The 23,357-nt window shown below is 44.9% G+C and overlaps 1 protein-coding gene across 6 annotated transcripts in view; it reads right to left on the reverse strand.

Moving 5' to 3' along the window:
- LOC122556799 (sodium-dependent phosphate transport protein 2A-like) overlaps positions 1 to 23,357 on the reverse strand; it is a 58,564-nt gene that overhangs the window by 4,736 nt on the left and 30,471 nt on the right. For 5 of the 6 annotated variants that reach the window (XM_043703992.1, XM_043703993.1, XM_043703989.1 and 2 more), the window contains 7 exons: positions 21,389 to 21,500; positions 19,744 to 19,939; positions 16,846 to 16,941; positions 10,079 to 10,199; positions 8,523 to 8,690; positions 6,938 to 7,054; positions 2,035 to 2,159 (listed from right to left, as the gene is read on the reverse strand). In XM_043703992.1, the coding sequence (XP_043559927.1) occupies positions 2,035 to 2,159; positions 6,938 to 7,054; positions 8,523 to 8,690; positions 10,079 to 10,199; positions 16,846 to 16,941; positions 19,744 to 19,939; positions 21,389 to 21,500 (935 nt within the window). The remainder of the gene's footprint in view (positions 1 to 2,034; positions 2,160 to 6,937; positions 7,055 to 8,522; positions 8,691 to 10,078; positions 10,200 to 16,845; positions 16,942 to 19,743; positions 19,940 to 21,388; positions 21,501 to 23,357) is intronic. The other variant, XM_043703994.1, reaches the window with a different exon arrangement.

The following is a 23,357-nucleotide window of genomic DNA, read 5'->3' on the forward strand; positions in this document are numbered from 1 at the left end:
CCTCTCCTTCTCCATAGCTATGTAGAATGTGAGGTAGTTGTGGTCACTATCGCCAAAATGCTCTCCCACCACAAGATCTGATACCTGCCCTGTTTCCGAGCACCAAGTCTAGAATGGTCTCTCCCCTCGTCGGCCTGCCCTTCTGAACACACCTTACAAAAACAGCTCCATTCAAATCTTCTGCTCGAAGGAGGTTCCAGTCAATATTGGGAAAGTTAAAGTCACCCATTACAACAATCCTACTACGTCCACACTTTTCCAAAATCTGCCGACCTATGCTTTCTTCCATCTCCCTCCTGCTATTGGGGGGCCTGTAGTAAACCCCTAACGAGGTGACTGCTCCCTTGCTGTTCCTAATTTCCACCCATGCTGACTCGGTAGGCAGATCTTCCTCGACAATGAAAGCTTTTGTAGCTGTGATACCCTCTCTGATTAGTAGTGCTATACCCCCTCCTCTTTTTTCACTAGCAAATCTTTTAGTTTATTCAACTGCAAGATGTTTTGCATCAACTGATTCTTTTGAGATTTAAGAGGTGCAATTAATATATATATGTGTGTGTATACATATATATAATTTACTTTAGATTTTAGATTTTGAACTAGTGGCATATGGGTTTGGTCTGTGTGTATGAGTGGATTTAATGATGATCTTGTCAGTCTTTCTGGAATGATGATCTGTTTTTAAAACTAGTATAAAAGAATCAGGATCATTTTTATCTTGTTTAAGGGAAAACCCAAGTTTGGAAAGCTTTAGATGACAGTTTGTAAAAGCCCTGCTTGAAGCTCAATAAGAAACAGTTTCTTCTGAAGAAAGGAAATAATTCTTTTTTTTTTAAGGAAATGTCTTATAGTGTGATTGTTTCCTCTTGAAATTTCCAGACCTGAAGTATTTGGTTAGAACCCTGAAAGGTTTATTTGAAGCTGAGAAAATCTAAGCTCGATTGTGTGCATAATCAAAAAAAGAGGCAAGCAAACCATTATGACTGGTAATTAGATTAGATTACCTACAGTGTGGAATCAGGCCCTTTGGCCGAACTAGTCCACACCGACCCTTCGAAGAGTAACCCACCCAGGCCCATTCCCCCTAACTAAACAGGCAAATTAGCATGACCAATTCACCTAACCTGTACATCTTTGGACTGTGGGAGGAAACTGGAGCACCCGGTGGAAACCCACGCAGACACGGGGAAAATGTACAAACTACACACAGACAGTCACCCGAGGCTGGAATCAAACCCGGGACCCTGCTGCTGTGAGGAACCAGTGCTAACTACTGAGCCACTGTGCCACCCAATTGAAAGGAAGTTAAGTTAAACATATAGATCTAACAGACATGGGCACTATCTCTGTACATGAAGACTTTAATGTAATGATGTTAGGTTAGGTAGAATTGTGTATTTACCATGTGTTTCAGAACTTTTAAAATAATGTTGTATGTAAATAGCTTGATTTATTCTATTCATTTCTTTTGCATAATAAACTTCCATTTTATTGTGAAAATGAAATCAGCAGCACTGCATGCTTCTGTTTCAGTGAAAGTCCATCTTGTTTCGTAAAACGTGGGATATGATCTATCTAATCATATCAGCTCAGATTATAATACTTTCAAGGAATCAGCTGAAAAGTCAATGAGTCAATGTTCAACCCTCGGTTTGGTGCATGTTACCTACTCAGCCGCTTAAAACAAAATGAACTACAATTGATCTCAGTGCTAAATTTCAGAAGAGTTAAAATAAATTGGATGTTTTCTTTCTCATTTTGTTCTTCTGGAGAGTAGGTGTGTTAGACCATAATGTGATAGACCTTTGTGGGTCAATACCTGCTGAATTGCATTAGCAGGATGTACAGAAGAAAGATGGGCATTTACATGCTCTCTATAGCCAGGTCCCATCTCAGATGAATACCTCTTGAAATAAAGAGTAAATAAATCAGAAACATTTAATGAAAATATAAACCTCATGTAGTCCTGGATGTATTTCCCCATTTGCATTCATCAATAAATACAAAGACTCGTGACTTTGTGACAAGTTTTACCTGGAAAGCACTTGGTAACATGTCACCTGGACTGGCCAAAGCTGCCAAGACTGCAGTAGTGGTAGTGCCAATGTTGGATCCCAGGGTCAAAGGGTAGGCACGTTCAATACTGATCACTCCAATACCTAGACAACACAACCGAACATCACAGACTCAATTCAACCACTCTGCAACTGATCAAACAGTACACCTAGCTTATCAAGTACCTCACTTATCCAAGCCAAGAAACGTTGGTGTGCAGTGATTTAAGAACTGAGGCCAGGAATTGCCATTAGAGTCTTATTGATTATCCAGAGAAATTTTACCAAGAAGGGTCTTGAAGACTGATACTTATGGAAGTGCACAGAATGACAAGACACGTGCCAGTGCAGGATTGAGATTAGATTAGATTAGATTCCCTACAGTGTGGAAACAGGCCCTTCGGCCCAACCAGTCCACACCGACCCTCCGAAGAGTAACCCACCCAGGCCCATTTCGCTCTGACTAATGCACTTAATACTACGGGCAATTTAGCATGGCCAATTTTTGGGCTGTGGGAGGAAACCAGAGCACCCGGAGGAAACCCGAGATGGACGGGCCAGTAGCTTTTCCAGGTAATAGTGCAGAGGATCCCTCCCGAACACAGGATTAAAATGGAGCTTATATGAGGAAGGTTGGGAGGAGGGAGTATAGAGGTAAGGGAGAGAGGAAGGATAATAGAGAGGGAGAACTTTTCAAGTGTAATGACTGATGTGATGGAGGAAACACAACGTAAAGTGCACTCTGCCAGCTCCTACAAACAGCAGTGTAATAAATAAGCAGGTTTAGGTGCTGCTTGAAAGATATATATTTATCAAGACACTGGAAAGGCATCTTCGTGACATCACTTAACCGCTCCACTTAGCTTATTTGACAGGAGCATCGAAGCATTGGCTGGAAGTGTCACCTGAAAGTGCAGCATCTTCTCTCAGAACCACGGTGGGGAGTCACTCCAGGTCATGTTGCTTAAACGACAGAAGTGGAGCCTGACTCCATAGCCTTCACACACTGAAGTGAGAATTTAAGGGCTGAATTTGACAAGAGATTTTGGAGATGCAGTGTTGGGCTGAGGTGGGTCCCAGGTGAGCAGTGTCTCAGGTGAGCAGTGTCTCAGCTGAATAGTGTCTCAGGTGAGGTGTGTCTCAGGTGAGGTATGTATCAGGTGAGGTATGTCTCAGGTGAGGTGTGTCTCAGGTGAGGTGTGCCCCAGATGAGGTGTGTCCCAGGTGAAGTGTGTCTCAGGTGAGGTGTGTCCCAGGTGAGGTGTGTCTCACGTGAGGTGGGTCGCAGGTGAGGTGTGTCTCAGGTGAGGTGGGTCCCAGGTGAGGTGTGTCTCAGGTGAGGGGTGCCCCAGGTGAGGTGTGTCCCAGGTGAAGTGTGTCTCAGGCGAGGTGTGTCCCAGGTAAGGTGTGTCTCACGTGAGGTGGGTCGCAGGTGAAGTGTGTCTTGGGTGAGGTAGGTCCCAGGTGAGATGTGTCTCAGGTGACGTGTGTCCCAGATGAGGTGTGTCTTGCGTGAGATGTGTCCCAGGTGAGGTGTGTTCCAGGTGAGGTGTGTCTCAGGTGAGGTGTGTCCCAGGTGAGGTGTGTCTCAGGTGAAGTGTGCCCCAGGTGAGGTGTGTCTTGCATGAGGTGTGTCCCAGGTGAGGTGTGTCTCAGGTGAAGTGTGTCCCAGGTGAGGTGTGTCTTGCGTGAGGTGTGTCGCAGGTGAGGTGTGCCTCAGGTGAGGTGTGTCCCAGGTGAGGTGTGTCTCAGGTGAAGTGTGTCTCAGGTGAAGTGTGTCCCAGGTAAAGTGTGTCCCAGGTGAGGTGCGTCTCAGGTGAAGTGTGTCTCAGGTGAAGTGTGTCCCAGGTGAGGTGTGTCCCAGGGGAGGTGCGTCTCAGGTGAGGTGCATCCCAGGTGAGGTGTGTCTCAGATGAGGTGTATCTCAGGTGAGGTGAGTCTCAGGTGAGGTGTGTCCCAAGTGAGATGTGTCTCAGGTGAAATGTGTCACAGGTGAGGTGTGTCTTGCGTGAGGTGTGTCCCAGGTGAGGTGTGTCCCAGGTGAGGTAGGTCCCAGGTGAGGTGTGTCCCAGGTGAGGTGTGTCTTGTGTGAGGTGTGTCCCAGGTGAGGTAGGTCCCAGGTGAGGTAGGTCCCAGGTGAAGTGTGTCCCAGGTGAGGTGTGTCCCAGGTGAAGTGTGCACCAGGTGAGGTGTGTCTCAGGTGAGGTGTGTCCCAGGTGAGGTGTGTCCCAGGTGAGGTGATTTCCAGGTAAGGTACATCCTAGGTGAGGTGTCTCCCAATTGAGATGCATCCCAGGTGTGGTGCGTCTCAGGAGAGCTGGGTTAGGATTAGGATTAAGTGGTTCCCATTTGCCTAAACAATCTGTAAAATAGCAGCAGCTTCACAATTATCTTCCTGGGATGTGGGTGTTGTTGTTTCCTGTCCCTAATTGCCCCAGTACCAAACACGAGCTGAAAATGTGTTGCTGGAACAGCGCAGCAGGTCAGGCAGCATCCAGGGAACAGGAGAATCGACGTTTCGGACATAAGCCCTTCTTCAGGAATGGCTTCCTGAAGAAGGGCTTATGCCCGAAACGTCGATTCTCCTGTTCCCTGGATGCTACCCGACCTGCTGCGCTGTTCAGCAACACGTTTTCAGCTCTGATCTCCAGCATCTGCAGACCTCACTTTCTCCCAGTACCAAACAGTTTGCCCAACCATTTTCAGAGGGCAGCAAAGAGTAGGACATATTGCTGTGGGTCTGGATTCACATATAAGCTAGACTGGGAATGATTGGCAGATTTCCTTCCCTCACGGACATTAGTGAATGTCCGTATTTACAACAGATGAATTTTTACAACGATCAATGAAAGCTTTCAACAATACTATTGCTGAGAGTGGCTTTCTGTTCTGGATTTATCATCTGAATGTAACTCCCACCGACTTGACTCCTTGTTCCTAGCCTACTAGTCTAGTTGCATTACCATTGTGAGACCATCTGCCTGTAATGTGTCCCTTTGAAGGCCATTAAATATTGGGACAGCTGACCCATCTCGCTGTCTGTCTTTAGCCCCTCCTGATGGAGCTCCCCGGTATCTTATTGCTGTGAAGCCACCATCCAGAAAATGACAAAATTCTGCCTAAAATACTTGTACACTTTTAAAGAGGGTAAAGGGAAACATTAGAGTTCAATTTTTGCACACGTCTTTGAAAGGTGCGAGGACAAGTTAATAATGCGGCTTGGTTCACAGCCTGACTTGAGGAGGAGACCAGAGTGATATAATTCATAGGCATAGGGACAGTTTCCAGGTTCCAGGCAGCGACCGTCACATACCCACCTGTAGAAGCCGACAAATGGTGCCCAATTAACAGGCTGGCTTCGGGTTTACTGTCCAGCTTGGGGTGACAAATGGCACACAGAGGGCATGATAGGAGAGTGAGCTGGTCGCCCTTTCCTCACTGCTGAGGAACAGTGACACCCGGAACGGTACCTCAAAATGGAGCCACCCATTAAAGGATCCAGGCGAAATATTATAGAAACAAAGTCCAATATCCTGACGGATCCTCAGGGCAGTTGGGGTAGCAGGTATATTTTGCTATGATTGTAACTCTTTAAGTCTTCTGTCTCCCTGACACCAGCATTTCTATCGTCCTGCTGAGTGAATGTCTCTGAGTGTTCCTGACACAGCAGGGGCCTATCACAGTGCCAAACAACCGGCGACATTTTCAGAAAGCGACCCTTTACAAGACCTTAATGACACTGATTCCCTGTCCACTTTCAAAGGGCAAAAGGCACTACAAATGGAGCTACAATCTCCTGGGAGCTATGTCAGACTGTGAACGCAACAGAAAAGCAAGAAAAGAGACAATGTTCGATTGTTCTTCATTTAAAAATGCACAAGAATAGGGTTAAAATCCCTGTCTGTGTGTGTTAGTGGAAGAAGGTGTGCTAGTGAAAGTGAGGTCCTTGTGGTTGCCAGTGTTCATTTGTACACTAGCTTTGGTTTGAAAACTAGCGTGTTGTGAAGATTACAGTTGACAGACTCCTTGTCACCCCTGCATTGCAGATAAATGCCACTCTTGCTCTCAGTGCTGCCAGCTTATGACTGTCAACAGGAAATAAGATCAAAGAAATTCAACTAACTTCCAAGTCCAAGAATCCCAAAATTGACTATTCAATTATTAACACTCCATTATCTATTCTTCACAAGTGAGCCATGAAGTCTGATTGCTACATTATTTAAACTTTTCTTCTTTTTGACTCTCACTTCTAGTCTACACATTTAGGAACCATTTTTATAAACTGATGAGAGTATGGATAAATTAGTTCCTTTTGAAAAGAAATTGATCTGGTTCTGGGAGAAAGATGCTGAAAATGTGTTGCTGGAAAAGCGCAGCAGGTCAGGCAGCATCCAGGGAACAGGAGAATCGACGTTTCGGGCATAAGCCCTTCTTCAGGAATCCACGTCGATTCTCCTGTTCCCTGGATGCTGCCTGACCTGCTGCGCTTTTTCAGCAACACATTTTCAGCTCTGATCTCCAGCATCTGCAGACCTCACTTTCTCCTCTGGGCGAAAGATGCCCACAAGACAGAGGATACTTTGTGAAATAACCTTTTTTTGATCACCCAACTGGGTAGGTGGCAGTAACAGTTCATTGTAGCTTACCCTGGAATTTGACATGTTGGGGTATCTGTCTAGAAGTGTAATGGCTTGCAAGTTCTCACTAAAACTATCAAATGGGTTGTGGATACATGCTTGAAATGGAAAGAATTGTAATTGATAGAGCTGGCACAAACACAATGGGCCCGGTGACCTTCCGACATGTCGTAATTCCATGATTCAGAGACGCATGACGGTTTAGCCACTACATTGGCACACTTTTCGAAAGAGGTGTGAGCTTACCAATGAGGGGAGTAATGGCTGAAGTAAATACTGAGCTGCTTTGGACCACGAACGTAATGCCAGCTCCCACCATCATGGCAAGATAGCCTGCCAACCAACCAAATGGATATGGGAAATCTGAAAACAAGGAGAGAGTGTGGCATGAAATAGATTTGAATTGCCATCCATCTGAGCACCCACAGTTACACTCATTTACCTCAGCTCACTGTGGACTGTCAACAGCTGATGGACTCGTCAGTGATCAGTCTCACTAACTCCTTATCTGCCAGCAACAATGTTTGGAAATTTTCTCAGAAGCAGGCTAGCTCTCCTCAACTGTAAATCTGCAAAGCAGCATTTGTTCCTTTAGAATAAGATTTTACGATTAGTCCACGGGATCATGTGACAGCTGTCCACAACAGCATTTTTACGTCACTGGGCTTTGGGATTTCGGTGTCACTAGTGAGACCGGTATTTATTGACCATTCATCGTTAGCCCTGAGAAGACAGTGGTGGTCTTCATTTTGAGCAGCTACACTTCCTGCTGTGATAAGTGTTACAATAGACAATAGACAATAGGTGCAGGAGTAGGCCATTCTGCCCTTCGGGCCTGCACCACCATTCATTATGATCATGGCTGATCATCCTCAATCAGTATCCTCTTCCTGCCTTATCTCCATAACCCTTGATTCCACAATCCTTGAGAGCTCTATCCAACTCTTTCTTAAACAAATCCAGAGACTGGGCCTTCACTGTCTTCTGGGTGAAGAAGTTTCTCCTCATCTCTGTCCTAAATGGCCTACCCCTTATTTTTAATCTGTTAGCTCAAGTGCCCAGAATATTGACCCAGTGGCAATTAAAGGCTTTTTGGGCTTTTTCACATGTTCCTACTTAGTTATTATTTAATACCAGAGCATCAGGACTGCGGAGGTTTTACAATTACCTACCACCTGCATCCATCTATAACCTTCCCATCCACCTTTCCCCCAACCTCACTCCTGCCTCTCTATTTATCTCCCAGCCCCCTTCCCCCTCCACATTCCTGATGAAGGGCTTATACCTGAAACATCGACTCTCCTGCTCCTCGGATGCTGCCTGACCTGCTGTGCTTTTCCAGTGCCACACTTTCCGATCCTGACAATGAGGAACGTCACCTGACAACTTTTTAAATCACCACTGATCCATAGTTGGAGCTTTAGCTGTGAGGGTGATTACTGACAGCTTTGGATTGGTCCATATTTTCTGACAAAATACGAATGTTCTCAGAATAACTTGACTGGACAAACGGCAAAGGATCTAGAAATCTGAACTAAAAACACAGGCTGCAGGAAACACACAGCATCCATTGCAAAAAGATGGCAGTGGTAATATTTCAAACCTCTCGCCCTATGGATGAAGGCTCATCAATTTGAAATGGCAAACTCTACATTTCATGTGCTGTCTGAATATCAGAATGCTTTATGTTTGTGTTTCATTTTAACTTAGATTTGCTAAACCTCTCTCAGAAGAAGTGATAACACTTGAGTGCTTGTGTTAACTGGCACAAGCAAATCCACTGAGAGACACAGCGCAGAATAAGGTCCCTGATCTGCAGTCAGCCACTCACCAGTGTTAATGACGTTTTTAATGGCTTTAGCAACTTGTCCCCTCAGCATAGCATTCAGCAGCTTGACTATTAGGACCAGGCATGTGCAGAGAACCACTAGTGAACCAGCCAATAGGATCAGGCCCACCACTAGATCAGACATAGTAGAGTTTACAAACAAATGGTTACCTGGAAACAAAGCAAAAGCAACGCATGATCAAACAGTCATTTGTAACGAAGCCAGGCTGTTCCTGCACTGACAACAGATGAAGGGCTTACAGAGCAATGTATTTGCTAAACTCTTGACAATTCAATGACTCCGCTTTCAGGCGGTGACCACGGCTGCTGAAATGTACAAGGTTTGGTTCAGCGACTGGAAGAAGGTATCCCAAAGGCTGAGGTGCTTTTCACTGTCAATGAGCTGAGGTACATGTGAGCAGTAGCCGGAGGTTTAATGTCAGCGTGCTATTAAGTTCACGGCGGAAGAACCAAGCACTAATAACCCCTGCACTGCAGGTAAAATCACTCACCCTGAGAGACAGAAACTACTTAACCAGTAAAACAATTCAAAAGGAAAAAGGGTCAACAAATTTCAACTAACTTGCAAAGTCAAGAATCCAATGTTTGACTATTAGAATTCCCCTTTCTATTCTTCACAAATAACACAAGACTAATCTATGCATCTTTTAACTTTTATCATTAGAGAATCCTTCCAGTGTGGAAACAGGCCCTTTGGCCCAGCTAGTCCACACCGACCCTTCAAAGAGTAACCCACCCAGACCCATTCCCCTACCCTATACATATCCCTGACTAATGCACCTTACCTACACCTCCCTGAACACTATGTGCAATTTACCACGGCCAATCCACCTAACCTGCACATTTTTGAATAGTGGGAGGAAACTGGAGCACCCAGAGGAAACCCAGGCAGACACGGGGAGAATGTGCAAACCACATAGACAGTCACCCCGAGGCTGGAATTAAACCCAGGTCCCTGGAGCTGTGAGACAGCAGTGTTAACCATTGAGCCACATCTCTGACTGGACTCATCTCTCATTTCTACTCTCTGCCTATGTGTGTTGTGTTATTATTTTGTGTTGCATTTAATAGCTAACAAATTTTCACTCTGTTCCCTCCACTGGTAAATCACTGCCCTAAGTCTCAAAATCTCTTACTGTAGAATCAACAGAATGAAGGCAAGTACCTGAAATATCACTGTGTGGATACACATTATGGTGTGTGTGTGTGTGTGTGTGCGTCTGAACATAAACCATCAAACTATTAAGATCATAAGATGTAGGTGCAGAAGTCTGCTCCAAACTTCAATGAGATTATGACTGATCTGACAATCCATATCTCCATTTGCCCGCCATTTCCCCATCACCCTTGAATGACCTACTGATACAAAATCTGCCTATCTCATACCTGAATATTAAGAGATGCTCAGGCACTAGTTCAAAAATGATGACCAATCTTATTCTTGATTAACAAAATCACTGTATTCTTTTTCAATAAAGTACACATTTGCACTAATGTATAAACAGGCAACAAATTGTGAAAGTTACGTTCACGCGTACATTTCTCAAAGTTTTCTTCGTAAGTTCTGTTGACTAAAGTCCAGGTGGAATTCTTGTCTTGCCAGCATGATTCCAGTGCAGTACACTTCTCCAGACTGTCCACGGTGATGTTGTCCTGTAGCTGTAAGCAAGATCCCATTATCATACACCCAGAAGTCCATAAAAGACTGCAGTAACAGTTGGTTTAAAAGTGGTTTCATCGACATCGTTGCGACTGTGTTTGGATGAGGAAACTCATCCGTTAAGAATGAAAAATCACATCATCCAGCAGCTTTTTTAAAGGATTGCACACGTTTTTGCCCTGACACAGGAGTCGATTCTATGCCTTGAACACCCCTTACATAAGGAAAACCTTCACAATCAGTTGGAACATTGCCTGGCTTGTATTCGTTTGTGTATCACTGGAGAAATATGAGAATCCTGATCTGCACTTGTAACAACAATTTGCAATGGATTTTGAAAGCCTCTATCAGAAGTGGCCAAACTTTCCAAACTGGGAGATGCAAAGAATAATATTCTGCCATCTGAGAGTCATAAAGGAAGGGACTACTGCGTTCAATTCTGGTCTCCCTGCTATAGGAAGGATGTTGTGAAACTTGAAAGGGTTCAGAAAGGATTTACAAGGATGTTGCCAGGATTGGAGAGGGGAGGCTGAATAGGCTGGGGCTGTTTTCCCTGGAGCAATGGAGGCTGAGAGGTGCCCTTATAGAGGTTTATAAAATCATGAGGGGCATGAAGAGGGTGAAGGAGCAGCGCTCTGAAAGCTTATGATTTCAAATAAACCTGTGGACTATAACCTGATGCTGTGTGACTGGTGATCTTCTCCATCCCAGTCCAATACCGGCAGCTCCTCAGCATAATTTATTCTTATTAGTTTCTTCCGTCAGAATCAGGGAATTATAGATAACAATAATATAGTATAGTACTTTCATTCCACATGTCTGTGCTGGTTGTAAAATTATTATCCAACATATTCTCATTTCCTCACTTTCTTGTCCACATTATTATAATTTATGGCCTTGCAAGTGAATTTCCAAGCTTTTTATTTTTCTACAACCCAATATCATTTATCCTTTCCCCTTGTTTTCACTTTACCTTTCACTTCTTTATTTCCATTTTAAATTCTGCATCTCTTTTTCCCTCTTTCCTTATTTTCATACACCCAACCCCCCCTCCCTTCCCAGTTTTCTGATCGATGGAAAAAGGATAAATACATTTCAAATGGCCTTAAAGCCAAAGTGTTCTCCCAAGACATTCCTTTAGCCAATATGTGTCCTGGGGAACAAAGCCTACTCTGAGGAATAATGACAACAACAAAGTCACAGATGAAATCTTTTTTGGTACTAAAACAGGAAGGACGACAAACAAAGTTAAGATGGCCAATCGGAAAAGAGCCTGCCCAGAGAATTGAGCTCATCCGTAAATATCATAGTATCGTAGAATTCGATGGCTATTCAGCCCATCGAGCCTATACCGACGCTCAAAGAGCAGTCCACCCAGACCCATTGCTACCCTACTCTATAACTCTGCATTTCCCATGGCTAATCAAACTAGCCTACACATCCCTGGACACTTGGGGCAATTTAGCATGGCCAATCCACCTAATCTGCGTATAAAGTCATAGCACAGAAACAGACCCTTTGGTTCAACTTGCCCATACTGAACAGATATCCCAACCCAATCTAGGCCCAGCATTTGTCAACACTTCGTCCATATCCCTCCAACCCCTTCCCATTCATATACCCATCCAGATGCCTTTTAAATGCTGTAATTGTACCAGCCTTCACCACATCCTCTGGCAGCTCATTCCATACACATACCACCCTCTGCTTTTAAAAACGTTGCCCCTCAAGTCCTTTTTATATCTTTCCCCTCTCACCCTAAACCTATGCCCTCTAGTTCTGGACTCCCCCACCCCAGGGAAAGGACCTTGTCTATTTATCCTATCCATGCCCCTCATGATTTTATAAACCTCTATAAGCTCACCCCTCAGCCTCTGACCCTCCAGGGAAAACAGCCCCAGCCTATTCAATCTCTCCCTTTAGCTCAAACCCACCAACCCTGTCAACATCCTTGCTGAGCTTGTAAATCATGACATCTTTCCTATAGCAGGGAGGCCTGAATTGCACGCAGTATCTTTAAGTGGGCTAAGTAATATCCTGTACAGCTGCAACATGACATCTCAACTCCTATATTCAGTTCCCAAAATGTCAATTCTCCTGCTCCTCGGACGTTGCCTGACCTGCTGTGCTTTCCCAGTGCCACAGTTTTTGACGCCTGAACTGATCAATAGAGGCAAGCATACCAAACACCATCTTCACATCAGCGTAAAATGTCTCTCATCAGCGTTAAACAAAATTGGACACTGAGCTGAAGAAAAGATATTGGGACAGTGAACAAAACATTTGGGCAAAGATGTTTTAATGGGCAAAGTTAAAGAGGAGCATGAGTGGGGCTGAGGGCAAGAGGGTTACGACGAAAAATCCAGAGCTTTGTGATGAGCAGCTGGAGACATAATCATCAGTGACGGGGGCAAAAGGAATTGGGAACACATAAGGGACCAGAGACAGAGGAACTCAAGTTCTGAAAGGGTTGTGGGGCTTCTGTGGATCGCATAGAGGGGAAAGGGCTCACAGATGATGGGAGGGATGGAGGGAGTCACAGAGGGATTTGAAAACAAGGCAGGAGTTTTGAAATGCTTGACCGGGAATCCATTAAGGAGGGTAGCAGCAGGGTGTTGGTGTGATTTAAGAAACAAGCAGAGTTTCAGATGAGATGAGGTTTATGAAGAAGTGGTTAGTATTAGAATAGTTGAGGGTTTCAGTTGCAGATAAGCTGAGGGAGAGTAGGGCCACAAAGTATTATGGAGGTATATCCAGCTTACTGTGCGACCTCAGGCTCATCCCATTGAATCAACCTCGTGAATTGAAATCAACCCCCACTATCAACATCCCAGCGTTTACCACTGACCAGAAACTGAACTGGACCAGGCACATCAATACAGTGACTACAAAACCAGGTCAGAGGCTAGGAACACTGCATTAAAGAGGCCACCCCCTGACTCTCCAAAGCCTGACCACCATCTGCAAGGCACAAGTCAGGAGTATGATGGAATACTCCCCATTTGCTTGGAGGGGAGCAACTCCAATGCCACTCAAGAAGTTTGACACCATCCAGGATAAAGCAGCTGACTTGACTGGCAGCACATCCACAAGCATTCACTGCCTCCATCACCAACACTTGGTAGCAGCACTCCCTACCATTGACAATACGCTCTGCAGAAGTTCACTCAGGGTCATGAGGCAGCATCTTCCAAACCTACAGCCACTTCCACCTTGGGATTCAGATATTTGGGAACGCCACCATCTGCAGGTTCCCCTCCAAGCCAGTCACTATCCTGACTTCTTTCAAGGTTACTGGAACAGAATCCTGGAACTTCCTCCCCAATGACATTGTGGAGACCCTGGTAACAAAGAGATTGCAGCAGCTCGTGAAGACAGCTCCCCATCACCTTCTGAAGGACAATTAGAGATGGGCAACATATAGCGGTTCAGCCAGTTATGGATCCTCTGGATGGATTTTTTTTTTGAAAATGCAGTGGGAAGTCAACAATGCAGGAGGGTCAACATTTCAGGCATAAGGCCTTCATCAGGAATTCTGAGACAGTGGCAGTGGACCCAAGAGTTCAGGAAACTGAACTGATGGATGAAAGAACGACAGGGGGGAAGAGTCCTTGCTGTGAGTTTCCATGCACTGTCCAGTGAAACAAAACATTCAATTGCAGGATAAATTAACCACTTACACAGTCCACACTAGTACCCTGCTTCTGGCTCAGACTCTCCCAAAATTGTAATATATGGAGAGCACACTCACACCTGTAAGTATGTAACATGTGCACATTTTTAACTCGGTTGGAGAAAAAGGAGTGCCTTTTCCCTCCTGGACTGAAAAGTCTCTTTTCATTCATGAAAATCTCTATGCCTCAACATCAGGACCCAGATGAACCACACCATTGTGTGATTTGACTCTACAGAATCTTCACAGTGTGGAAACTGACCATTCAGCCCAACGAGCACACACCGACCTTCTGAAGAGTAACCCGCCCAGTCCATTCTCCTCATACAGCTAACCTACACATCCCTGAACACTATGGACAATATAGCATGGCCTAATCACCTAACCTGCACACCTTTGGACTGTGGGAGCAGCCGAAGAAAACCCACACAGACACGGGGAGAATGTGCAAGCGGTTGGAAAATTCCTGACAATCGGCTCTTTAACCACATGAACAGGTTTCCTGCCACCAATGTCTCTGCTAGAGACAGGCAGGAGGCTGGAAGAACACAGCAAGCCAGGAAGCAGCAGGAGGTGGAGAATGCAACATTTCAGGTGTAACTGGAAGAAGAGTTACACCCGAAACGTTGACTTCTCCACCTCCTGACGCTGCCTGGCTTGCTGTGTTCTTCCAGCCTCCTGCATGTCCACCTTGGATTGCAGCATCTGCAGGTTTTTTTTGTATCTAATCAATGCCTCTGCAGCTAATCTCAATGTCTCTGCAGCTAATCTCAACATCTCTGCAGCTAATCTCAACATCTCTGCAGCTAATCTCAATGTCTCTGCAGCTAATCTCAATGTCTCTGCAGCTAATCTCAATGCCTCTGCAGCTAATCTCAACATCTCTGCAGCTAATCTCAACATCTCTGCAGCTAATCTCTTGCACATAAGCAACATCAAATTGAATCAGTAGCACAATGACATCAGGGATCCAGTCCAACAGATGTACACCATAAGAGCATGGGAGCAGAAAGTAGACCATTTGACCCATCAAATCTGCTCCACCATTCAATCACTTTCTCGCTGCCTCCCTGTAACCTTTGACCTCTGTTTTAAGCATGCTCACTGCACTGGCCTCCACAGCCTTCTGAGGCAATGAATTCCAGGGATTCCCCACTCTCGGGCTGAAGAGGTTTCTCTTTATCTCTATTCCAAAAGGTCTTCCCTTTACTCTAAGGCTGCACCTTCGGGTCCTCCTCTCTCCTACCCATGGAAACATCTTCCCAACATCCACTCTGTCCAGGCTGTTCAGCGTTCTGCAAGTTTCAAGCAGACCCTCCTTATATTGGTCTAAATTCCATTGTGCACAGTCTCAGAGTCCTCAAACAGCACGTCACCCTTTGCACTAATTCCATCATCTGGTTCCAACAAAACCCTCCATTATCTTTGTCATTTAATCTCTTCTGTATTCCAATCTATCACAGACCTCCCTTTTCATTCTTTCCTTCTTCTTCCTTTTTTGCTGCCTTCGTTTGTAAAATGTTTAGTCACCAACTTCTTCCAGCTCTGACAATAGGTGGTCGCCCTGAAGTGTTAACTGACACTCCTTCCACAGGTCTCCCCCAGCCCCATGCACAGAGCCAGCAATTCCTATTTCAGAACTCAGACAATAGTAGCTGAATTTGAACTAGGTGCAAGGAAACCTAAAGGTTCATGTGTGCAGGTATTTGAAAAGTGACAGTACAAGTTGAGAAGTTTACTAACAGAACGTACCTATGAGTGTCACCAATGGTTAGTACTGCCACCTCACAGCGCCAGGGACCCAGGTTCGATTCCTGTCTGTGTGGAGTTTGCACATTCTCCCCCTGTCCGTGTGAGTGTTCTCCGGTTTCCTCACACAATCCAAAGATGCACAGGTTAGGTGAGTTGGCCATGCTAAATTGCCCATAGTGTTCAGGGATGTTAGGGTAGGTGCATTAGTCAGGGGTAAGTATATGAGAATAACGTAAGGGAATGGGTCTGGGTGTGTTACTCTTTGGAGGGTCAGTGTGGACTTGTTGGGCTGAAGGGTCTGTTTCCACACTGCCAGGATTCTATGATGCCTGAATGTCACTTTACAAATTGAGCAAGAGCATTTAATAGTAAGGACATCACTCTATATCTATATGACAGGCTGGTCAGAACACAGCTGGAAGTTCGACAATCGTTAATTGGGTGTAGCACAGAAAGAGGCTATTCAGCCCATCTTTTGTATGCCTACTATTCTCCAATAGCATTTCACCCAGTCTCACTCCACTGCCTTTCCTCCATACCTCGACTATTCTTTTTCTCTTCAACTAATAATGCAATTCCCTTTTGAAAGCCACAGTTTAGTCCATTGCACTGTGCATTCCACATCCAAACACCTCACCTCCACGCAAACATTATCTCTCACTTTGATTCTTTTGCCTTTTACCTTAACTCACGTCCTTGGGCTTAGGTTTGATAAGAACGAATGGAAGCATTAGATTTGTCCTTGCTTTAAGTTTATTACCTAATGTTTGCAACCTTTATCGTCACTGAGCACTAGCAACCCCAAGCTCTCTGCCTCTCTGACTTAATGTATCCATCCCTTCCTTGACCTCCAGCTTTGGGCACTGGGCTGCACCCACTGCAATTTTCTTCTTATTCTTCGATGATAGATATTGGCTTTGTCAGCATTGCTCATGTCCTGAAATCTCTTGGATGGCAGAACAAGCTAATTGGCTACTCTTCCTCATTTGACTTGATGTCAACATAGCAGCCAGCCTCCATCTTGAACCACCTCAGCCCGTGCGGCAGAGGGACTGTCGCAGTGCTGTTGGATAAGGAATTCCATAATTCCAATACAGCAATGTTGATGGAACTGCGGTACACGATCCTGTACATCAGGCCATTAGCTTAATCTGTGCAACCCAATAACCAAAGTAGAACCGAAAATGAAGCAATATTTGACATTACTGAAACTTTCTTACTTGTACAGTCCTTTTGATGCACCAAATCTTCACGAGACTCTTGTTTCGAAAACTTTCATCCCCAATCGCTATTGCAGTGATGACGGATTTATCAAGCTGAGAATAAGACACAACGTACAAGTTGAATGCACAGATACTGTGTTGTAGATTTCTATGACTCTATGAAACAAGAAGGGATCTCTATCTGGCAAATACATTGAACTACTAAAGGAAACAAGGTGTGATGCACAAATTTAACTGGGGGCTCGTCCTATCGTGACATTGCCCATGGTGAGAGCGAACAGAGTTCAATGGTGGATATCCAAGCAAATGTGGGCTTCAAGCTGCTGTATGAAGCTAAGGTGATCACCACTGCTTTGTGGTAAGTCTAAAGTAGATGTCTCCCACAGTGTAGCTCTCAGCTTTGTGCCAGAGAGCTGTTGGAATGTGGAACTGACTGCAGGGTAGAGGCAGAAACCTTCATAACATTGAAGAAGCATTGAGGTGTACATTTGCAATATCAAGGCTTGTGTGACTATGGGCCTAGTACTGGAAAATGGGATCAGAATAGTTAGGTGTTTGTTTGGCATGGATACAATGGGCCAAAATGGTATTTCTTCTATGCTGTAGATTTCCATGACTCAATAACTCTGGGAAACAAGTAGGGGTCCCTGTCTGGCTCTCAACTGTCTCAAACTAGGTTCAACTACCAGACTCATCCTTCACCTCTTTAAAGTCTCAGACCGGTCTGCTAAAATAATGCAGAAACATGTTGGATTTAGGTGCGAAATATGAATAAAAATTATGTAATCATAGTTGAACAAACACACACCGCTTGTGTGTGGCATTGCATAGCTCTTATACCTCAGGTAGACATTTTTCAATCATACTTCTTCAGTGAATATCTTGCGAAAGGGTATTTCAAAAGGTATTCTCCCACCATCTGAGGGTGCGGCCTGACCGGCTGTGCTTTTCCAGCACCACACTCTTCGATTCTGATCTCCAGCATCTGCACCCTCACTTTTTCTATAGTTTTTGAAAGGTCCTCTAAGCGCTAATTCTTCTGCATCTTTTAAATGTTGAACAGTGGTAGAGAATCATGATGGCGGGAAAATTGATCCAAACAGTTCCTCTGAAATGCCTCTTCTGATCAGCATGAAACAAACTCTGATTTGTACACAACAGCCAAAGGAACGATGTTGGGGATCTGCAAGATTTTGGACATGGAACTATTGACCTTTTTAAAAGGTGCTGTTAGCATTGCAAAAAGTGAGCCAATTGTAAAACATTGATTAAGTTTGAAGGTTCCTCATTCCAGTCTGAGACTTAAAAAACTCACAACAAAGGACAGTCAACCTTAATATCACTCATATACCTGATTAGGTACAGCTGTACAGCACATCTTTTAGGCTACTTTCGTAATACTGTGTTCAATTCTGGTCTCCCATCTTTCTGGAAGGATGTTGTTAAACTTAAGCGGGTGCAGAGAGGATTTGCAAGGATGTTGCCAGGGTTGGGAGGTTTGAGCGACAGGAAGAGATTAATTGGCTGGGACTGTTTCCCCTGGAGTGTCAGAGTTTGGGGTGTGATCCGGCAGAAGTTTCTAAAATCATAAGAAGCATGGACAGAGTGAATAGCCAAGGTCATTTTGCTGGAGTCTAAAACCAGTGATTTTGGGATTAAGGTGATAGGTAAGAGGGGAAAGATTTACAAGGGAGCTGAGGGCCAACTTTTTCATGCAGAGGGTGGTGGTGTGTGTGGAACATGCTGCCAGAGGAAGTGGTAGAGGTCGGTACAGTTACAATATTTAAAAGGCAAATGGATGGGTGTGTGAATAGGAAGGTATTAGAGAGAAATGGTCCAAATGCTGGTAAATGCGACAAGGTCAGACTGGGATATATGGTCGGCATGGATGAATTGGACTGAAGGATGTGTTTCATTGCTGCACCAACTCTATGACTCTATAATGTTACTGGAACACTTTGTTGGAATAAGGCATAGGAATCTAAACTGCATTTGGATTTTTTGGTTGGATAGAATCACGTGGAATACACAACACAGAGAGGGACCATTCAACCTAATTGGTCTTTCTGGGTCCCTTAAGTAGATGTTCACCAATTTAAAATGAAACAAACTGCATCATGGTGTCATGCTCAATTTGCATTACGTTATGTCACACACCAAATCCTCATTATCAGCAGGGGAATAGGGATACAGAATTCGCATGCATAACTGAAAGCAGGGATACCGCTAGCTTGTAACTCTCCTGCCTACCGTACTGGGCAAGTCATAGAATCAGAGATGCACGGCATGGAAACAAACTCTTCGGCCCAACCCGTCCATGCCAACTAGATATCCTAACCTAATCTAGACCCATTTGCCATCACTTGGCCCATTTCCCTCTAAACCCTTCCTATTCAAATACCCATCCAGATGCCTTTTAAATGTTGTCATTATGCCAGCCTCCACCATTTTCTCAGGCAGCTTATTCCATACATGCATCATCCACTGCTTGAAAAAGTTGCCCCTTTGATCCCTTTTACATGTTTTCCCTCTCACCCTAAACATATGCCCTCTAGTTCTGGACTCCCCGACCCCAGGGAAAAGGCTTTGTCTATTTAACCTATCCGTGCCCCTCATAATTTTGTAAACCTCTATAAGGTCACCCCTCAGCCTCCGATGCTCCAGGGAAAACAGCCCCAGCCTGTTCAGCCTCACCCTCAAATCTTCCAACCCTGGCAACATCCTTGTCAATCTTTTCTGAACCCTTTCAAGTTTCACAACATCTTTCCGATAGGAAGGAGACCAGAATTGCACACAGAAAAGGTAGCCTGGCGAGTCCACAAATTGTGGGTCGCACATTGGCAGGTAATGAGGAGGGAGTGCCGATGCCGTTAATAAAAGAACTGTTGCCCGTACCTGTATAATGTGGTCGGTGAATGGGTCTGTAATGATTCCAAGCAAGTTTGGGGCGTCCTTCCCTGTCTGGATTTTGAAGCTGCCCACCACAACTTTAGTGAGACGATATAAGAAGCCACTGGCTACCTCAATTGGCAGCAGCACCAACACAGAAAGCCAATTGAAGCAATCATGGACAGTGGCACCTGCGAATGCCCTATGATTCATAGGAAAAAAATAGACTTGAGTGAATTTGGAAGTAAACTTGCATGAACAGTTCAGATCATAGAGTCATGTGGGGAGATGTTTCCTTGGTAGTTGATTTATCAGTGTGTGGCCTGAGCTAGATATGCATCTAGAAGGCCTCATGCATGGGTCTCAAGTCTGCTCTGATCCCAACAAGAGGTGCAATGATGGTGGGACAATTTGCTGGATTGGAGAGGATTGGCCAAGGTTCTCATGAGCTGTTAGTATTCCAGTAACCCCTGCAGGAAATGGGAACTTTCAGAGTTTGTCACAGATGACATCAGGATGGACTATGATGACCCTGCTCACCCACATGTTTAAGGTAGCCACTGCTCCAACCAAACTTTAACCTGAGACTGAATAGAGTGCATTTGTTGCACTGTGTAAGGATGCACGTGCAGAAATGGGACTTCCACGCTTGGCTTTGAATGATGGCCCCTTGCAAAATGTGTTGGAAAATAGCTCAGACCTTGGGATCTGTCGTCCAGTATGAGTCAGTGTTCCCAGGAGAGAGCAGTGGGGATGGGGTCATCAAAATCAATGGGCTTACCCATTGACAACATTGTTGCCAAATATTCAAGGTTAGTTAGATTTTCACATTGCAATATGCCATTTTATCACTTGACAATTGAATCCTAAACCGCATTTTGGTGCTGATATCTGATCCATGTTCCATTGACATAGATACAGACAAACAAGTCACATTATTACGGCAGGAGGAAATGACCACAACGCTCTCTTCAAGGAATAAATCCTTCATTTAATATCTGATCCCCAAATGTCTATTTGACAGCTAGCACAGCTAGAATATGTCTGAGAGTGGATATACTGCTCTGTGCTCAGGCAATGTTTGTTGGATTAATACGATAGAAGGTCAAAAGGCCTTTCATTTGATCAATAATCATTAGGCTGTATGAGTATTAAAGACAATGTTGTATGAGATTCAATTATTAGTCCTGACTAGGATAGAACTCATTGACCTTATGGAACCAAACTCATTCTCCTATCCCAGATGCTTTGGAAAAAACACAAACTCAAGAGTTTCTAATTGCTGATACATAATTATGAATATCACTGCTGCCTCGCAGCATCAGGGACCCGTGTTCGATTCCACCCTCAGGCGACTGACTGTGTGGAGTTTGCACATTCTCCCCGCGTCTGCGTGGGTTTCCTCCGGGTGCTCCGGTTTCCTCCCCCCCGTGTCTGCATGGGTTTCCTCCGGGTGCTCCGGTTTCCTCCCACTGACCAAAGATGTGCAGGTTCGGTGGACTGGCCATGGAAAACATAGGGTTGCAGGAATAGGGTAAGGATTTGTGTCTGGGCGGGATGCCCTTCAGATTTGTGTCTGGGCGGGATGGGCCGAATGGCCTGCTTCCCACACTGTACGGATTCTATAAAACAAGTTATCGGGCTATCTTACCGTTTGAATTCATTTCTGTCTCCAGCTTGCATTAGGGCTACAATAGTGTTGGTTACTGAGGTTCCAATATTAGATCCCATGATGATAGGAATTGCTGAACGCACTCCCAGTACTGAAAGGAAAGTAAAAGTACGTTCAGTGCATGTTTCCTATATACTGCTGACCTAGATTGTGCCACACAATATCAGAGATGATCGTAATGTATTCCTGATCCATTGCAATTAGGACTGACCTATCTGTTGGTGTATATATTCACTTATACTGATGATCATCAGATCGTCTGTCCGTGATAGTTCCCAAAGACTCACAATATTAAGTCACATAACGTCAGAATTAGATGGTAAATGGGTCTTTTCCAAGAGGCGAAAAGAGGCTGCTGGGCTAAGGGCATCGCTTTGCGAATCGTTTCAGGCAACCCCTATGACTGGCTGGGGTGGATCAACATTATACAAGGTCAGTGGTGTCATCAACTAGTCTTTGGATCAGTGGTGCTGGAAGAGCACAGCAGTTCAGGCAGCCTCGAAGGAGCTTCGAAATCGACGTTTCGGGCAAAAGCCCTTCATCAGGAATAAAGGCAGTGAGCCTGGAGCGTGACTGCCTTTATTCCTGATGAAGGGCTTTTGCCCGAAACGTCGATTGCGAAGCTCCTTGGATGCTGCCTGAATTGTGGTGCTCTTCCAGCACCACTGATCCAGAATCTGGTTTCCAGCATCTGCAGTCATTGTTTTTACCTCATCAACTAGTCTAAAGCATTTGGGTGAGAAATATTCTGAATTAATTTTTCCAAATTAGCTCCAGAAATTATTTGCTTTTCTCATGGTTTTTGGATGCCTGTGGGCAAGTGTGTAGCACACAGAGTGTTGAAGTTGAGTCTTTGGGGTGGACTGTACCTCTTTGTATGTACTGGCTGCATCAGTTGTCAGTCCACAACTCCTCAGTGATTTAATGTTCACTGAGTCGCCCAGTGGAAGGGCTACGACACTCAATCACAAGAAACCTCCATTGACTAGAAAGAAAAAAGGTTAAATTCACCAATCCCACTGTGCAGCGTTGGTTGTCTGACCTGCTTCCTCTATGTCTCTCTCTCTCTCTCTCTCTGTTTCTCTCTCTCTGTCTCTCTCTCTCTCCGTTTCTCTCTGTCTCTCTCTCTGTCTCTCTCTCTCTGTGTCTCTCTGTCTCTCTCTCTCTGTCTTTCTCTTTCTCTATCTCTCTCTCTCTCTGTATCTCTCTCTCTCTCTGCCTCTCTCTCTGTCTCTCTTCAAAGACAGCCCCCTCACAGGGAACTTGGGTTCGATAGGATGAGGTAATCCCGTAAGTTGTGGTTGTGGGGCAGCAGGTTTAGGTTTTAATAGCCTGTAGACTGGAGGAGGAAGGGAAGAATGAGTGAGGTATGGAGCTCCATTGTAGTGAGTCTCTCTCTGTATCTCTCTCTCTCTCTGCCTCTCTCTCTGTCTCTCTTCAAAGACAGCCCCCTCACAGGGAACTTGGGTTCGATAGGATGAGGTAATCCCGTAAGTTGTGGTTGTGGGGCAGCAGGTTTAGGTTTTAATAGCCTGTAGACTGGAGGAGGAAGGGAAGAATGAGTGAGGTATGGAGCTCCATTGTAGTGAGGCCCAAGTTTGGAGTGGGATGGAAATTAATCTTACGCAGAAGTGAAAAATGGAACAAAGAAAAACAGTGGCTACTCTAATATCTGACTGATTTCTCATCCACTGGAGGCCAAGGCAAATTTGTAACCCAGTACGTTAGAGCAAAAGAGTCAAAAGTCATTGATGTGTTAAAGATGTTTACAGGAGAAAGTGAGGTCTGCAGATGCTGGAGGTCAGAGCTGAAAATGTGTTGCTGGAAAAGCGCAGCAGGTCAGGCAGCATCCAAGGAACAGGAGAATCGACGTTTCGGGCATAAGCCCTTCTTCAGGAATGAGGAAAATTTGTCCAGCAGGCTAAGATAAAAGATAGGGAGGAGGGAC

Source organism: Chiloscyllium plagiosum, chromosome 14 (assembly GCF_004010195.1).
Source record: "Chiloscyllium plagiosum isolate BGI_BamShark_2017 chromosome 14, ASM401019v2, whole genome shotgun sequence".
NCBI lineage: Eukaryota > Metazoa > Chordata > Chondrichthyes > Orectolobiformes > Hemiscylliidae > Chiloscyllium > Chiloscyllium plagiosum.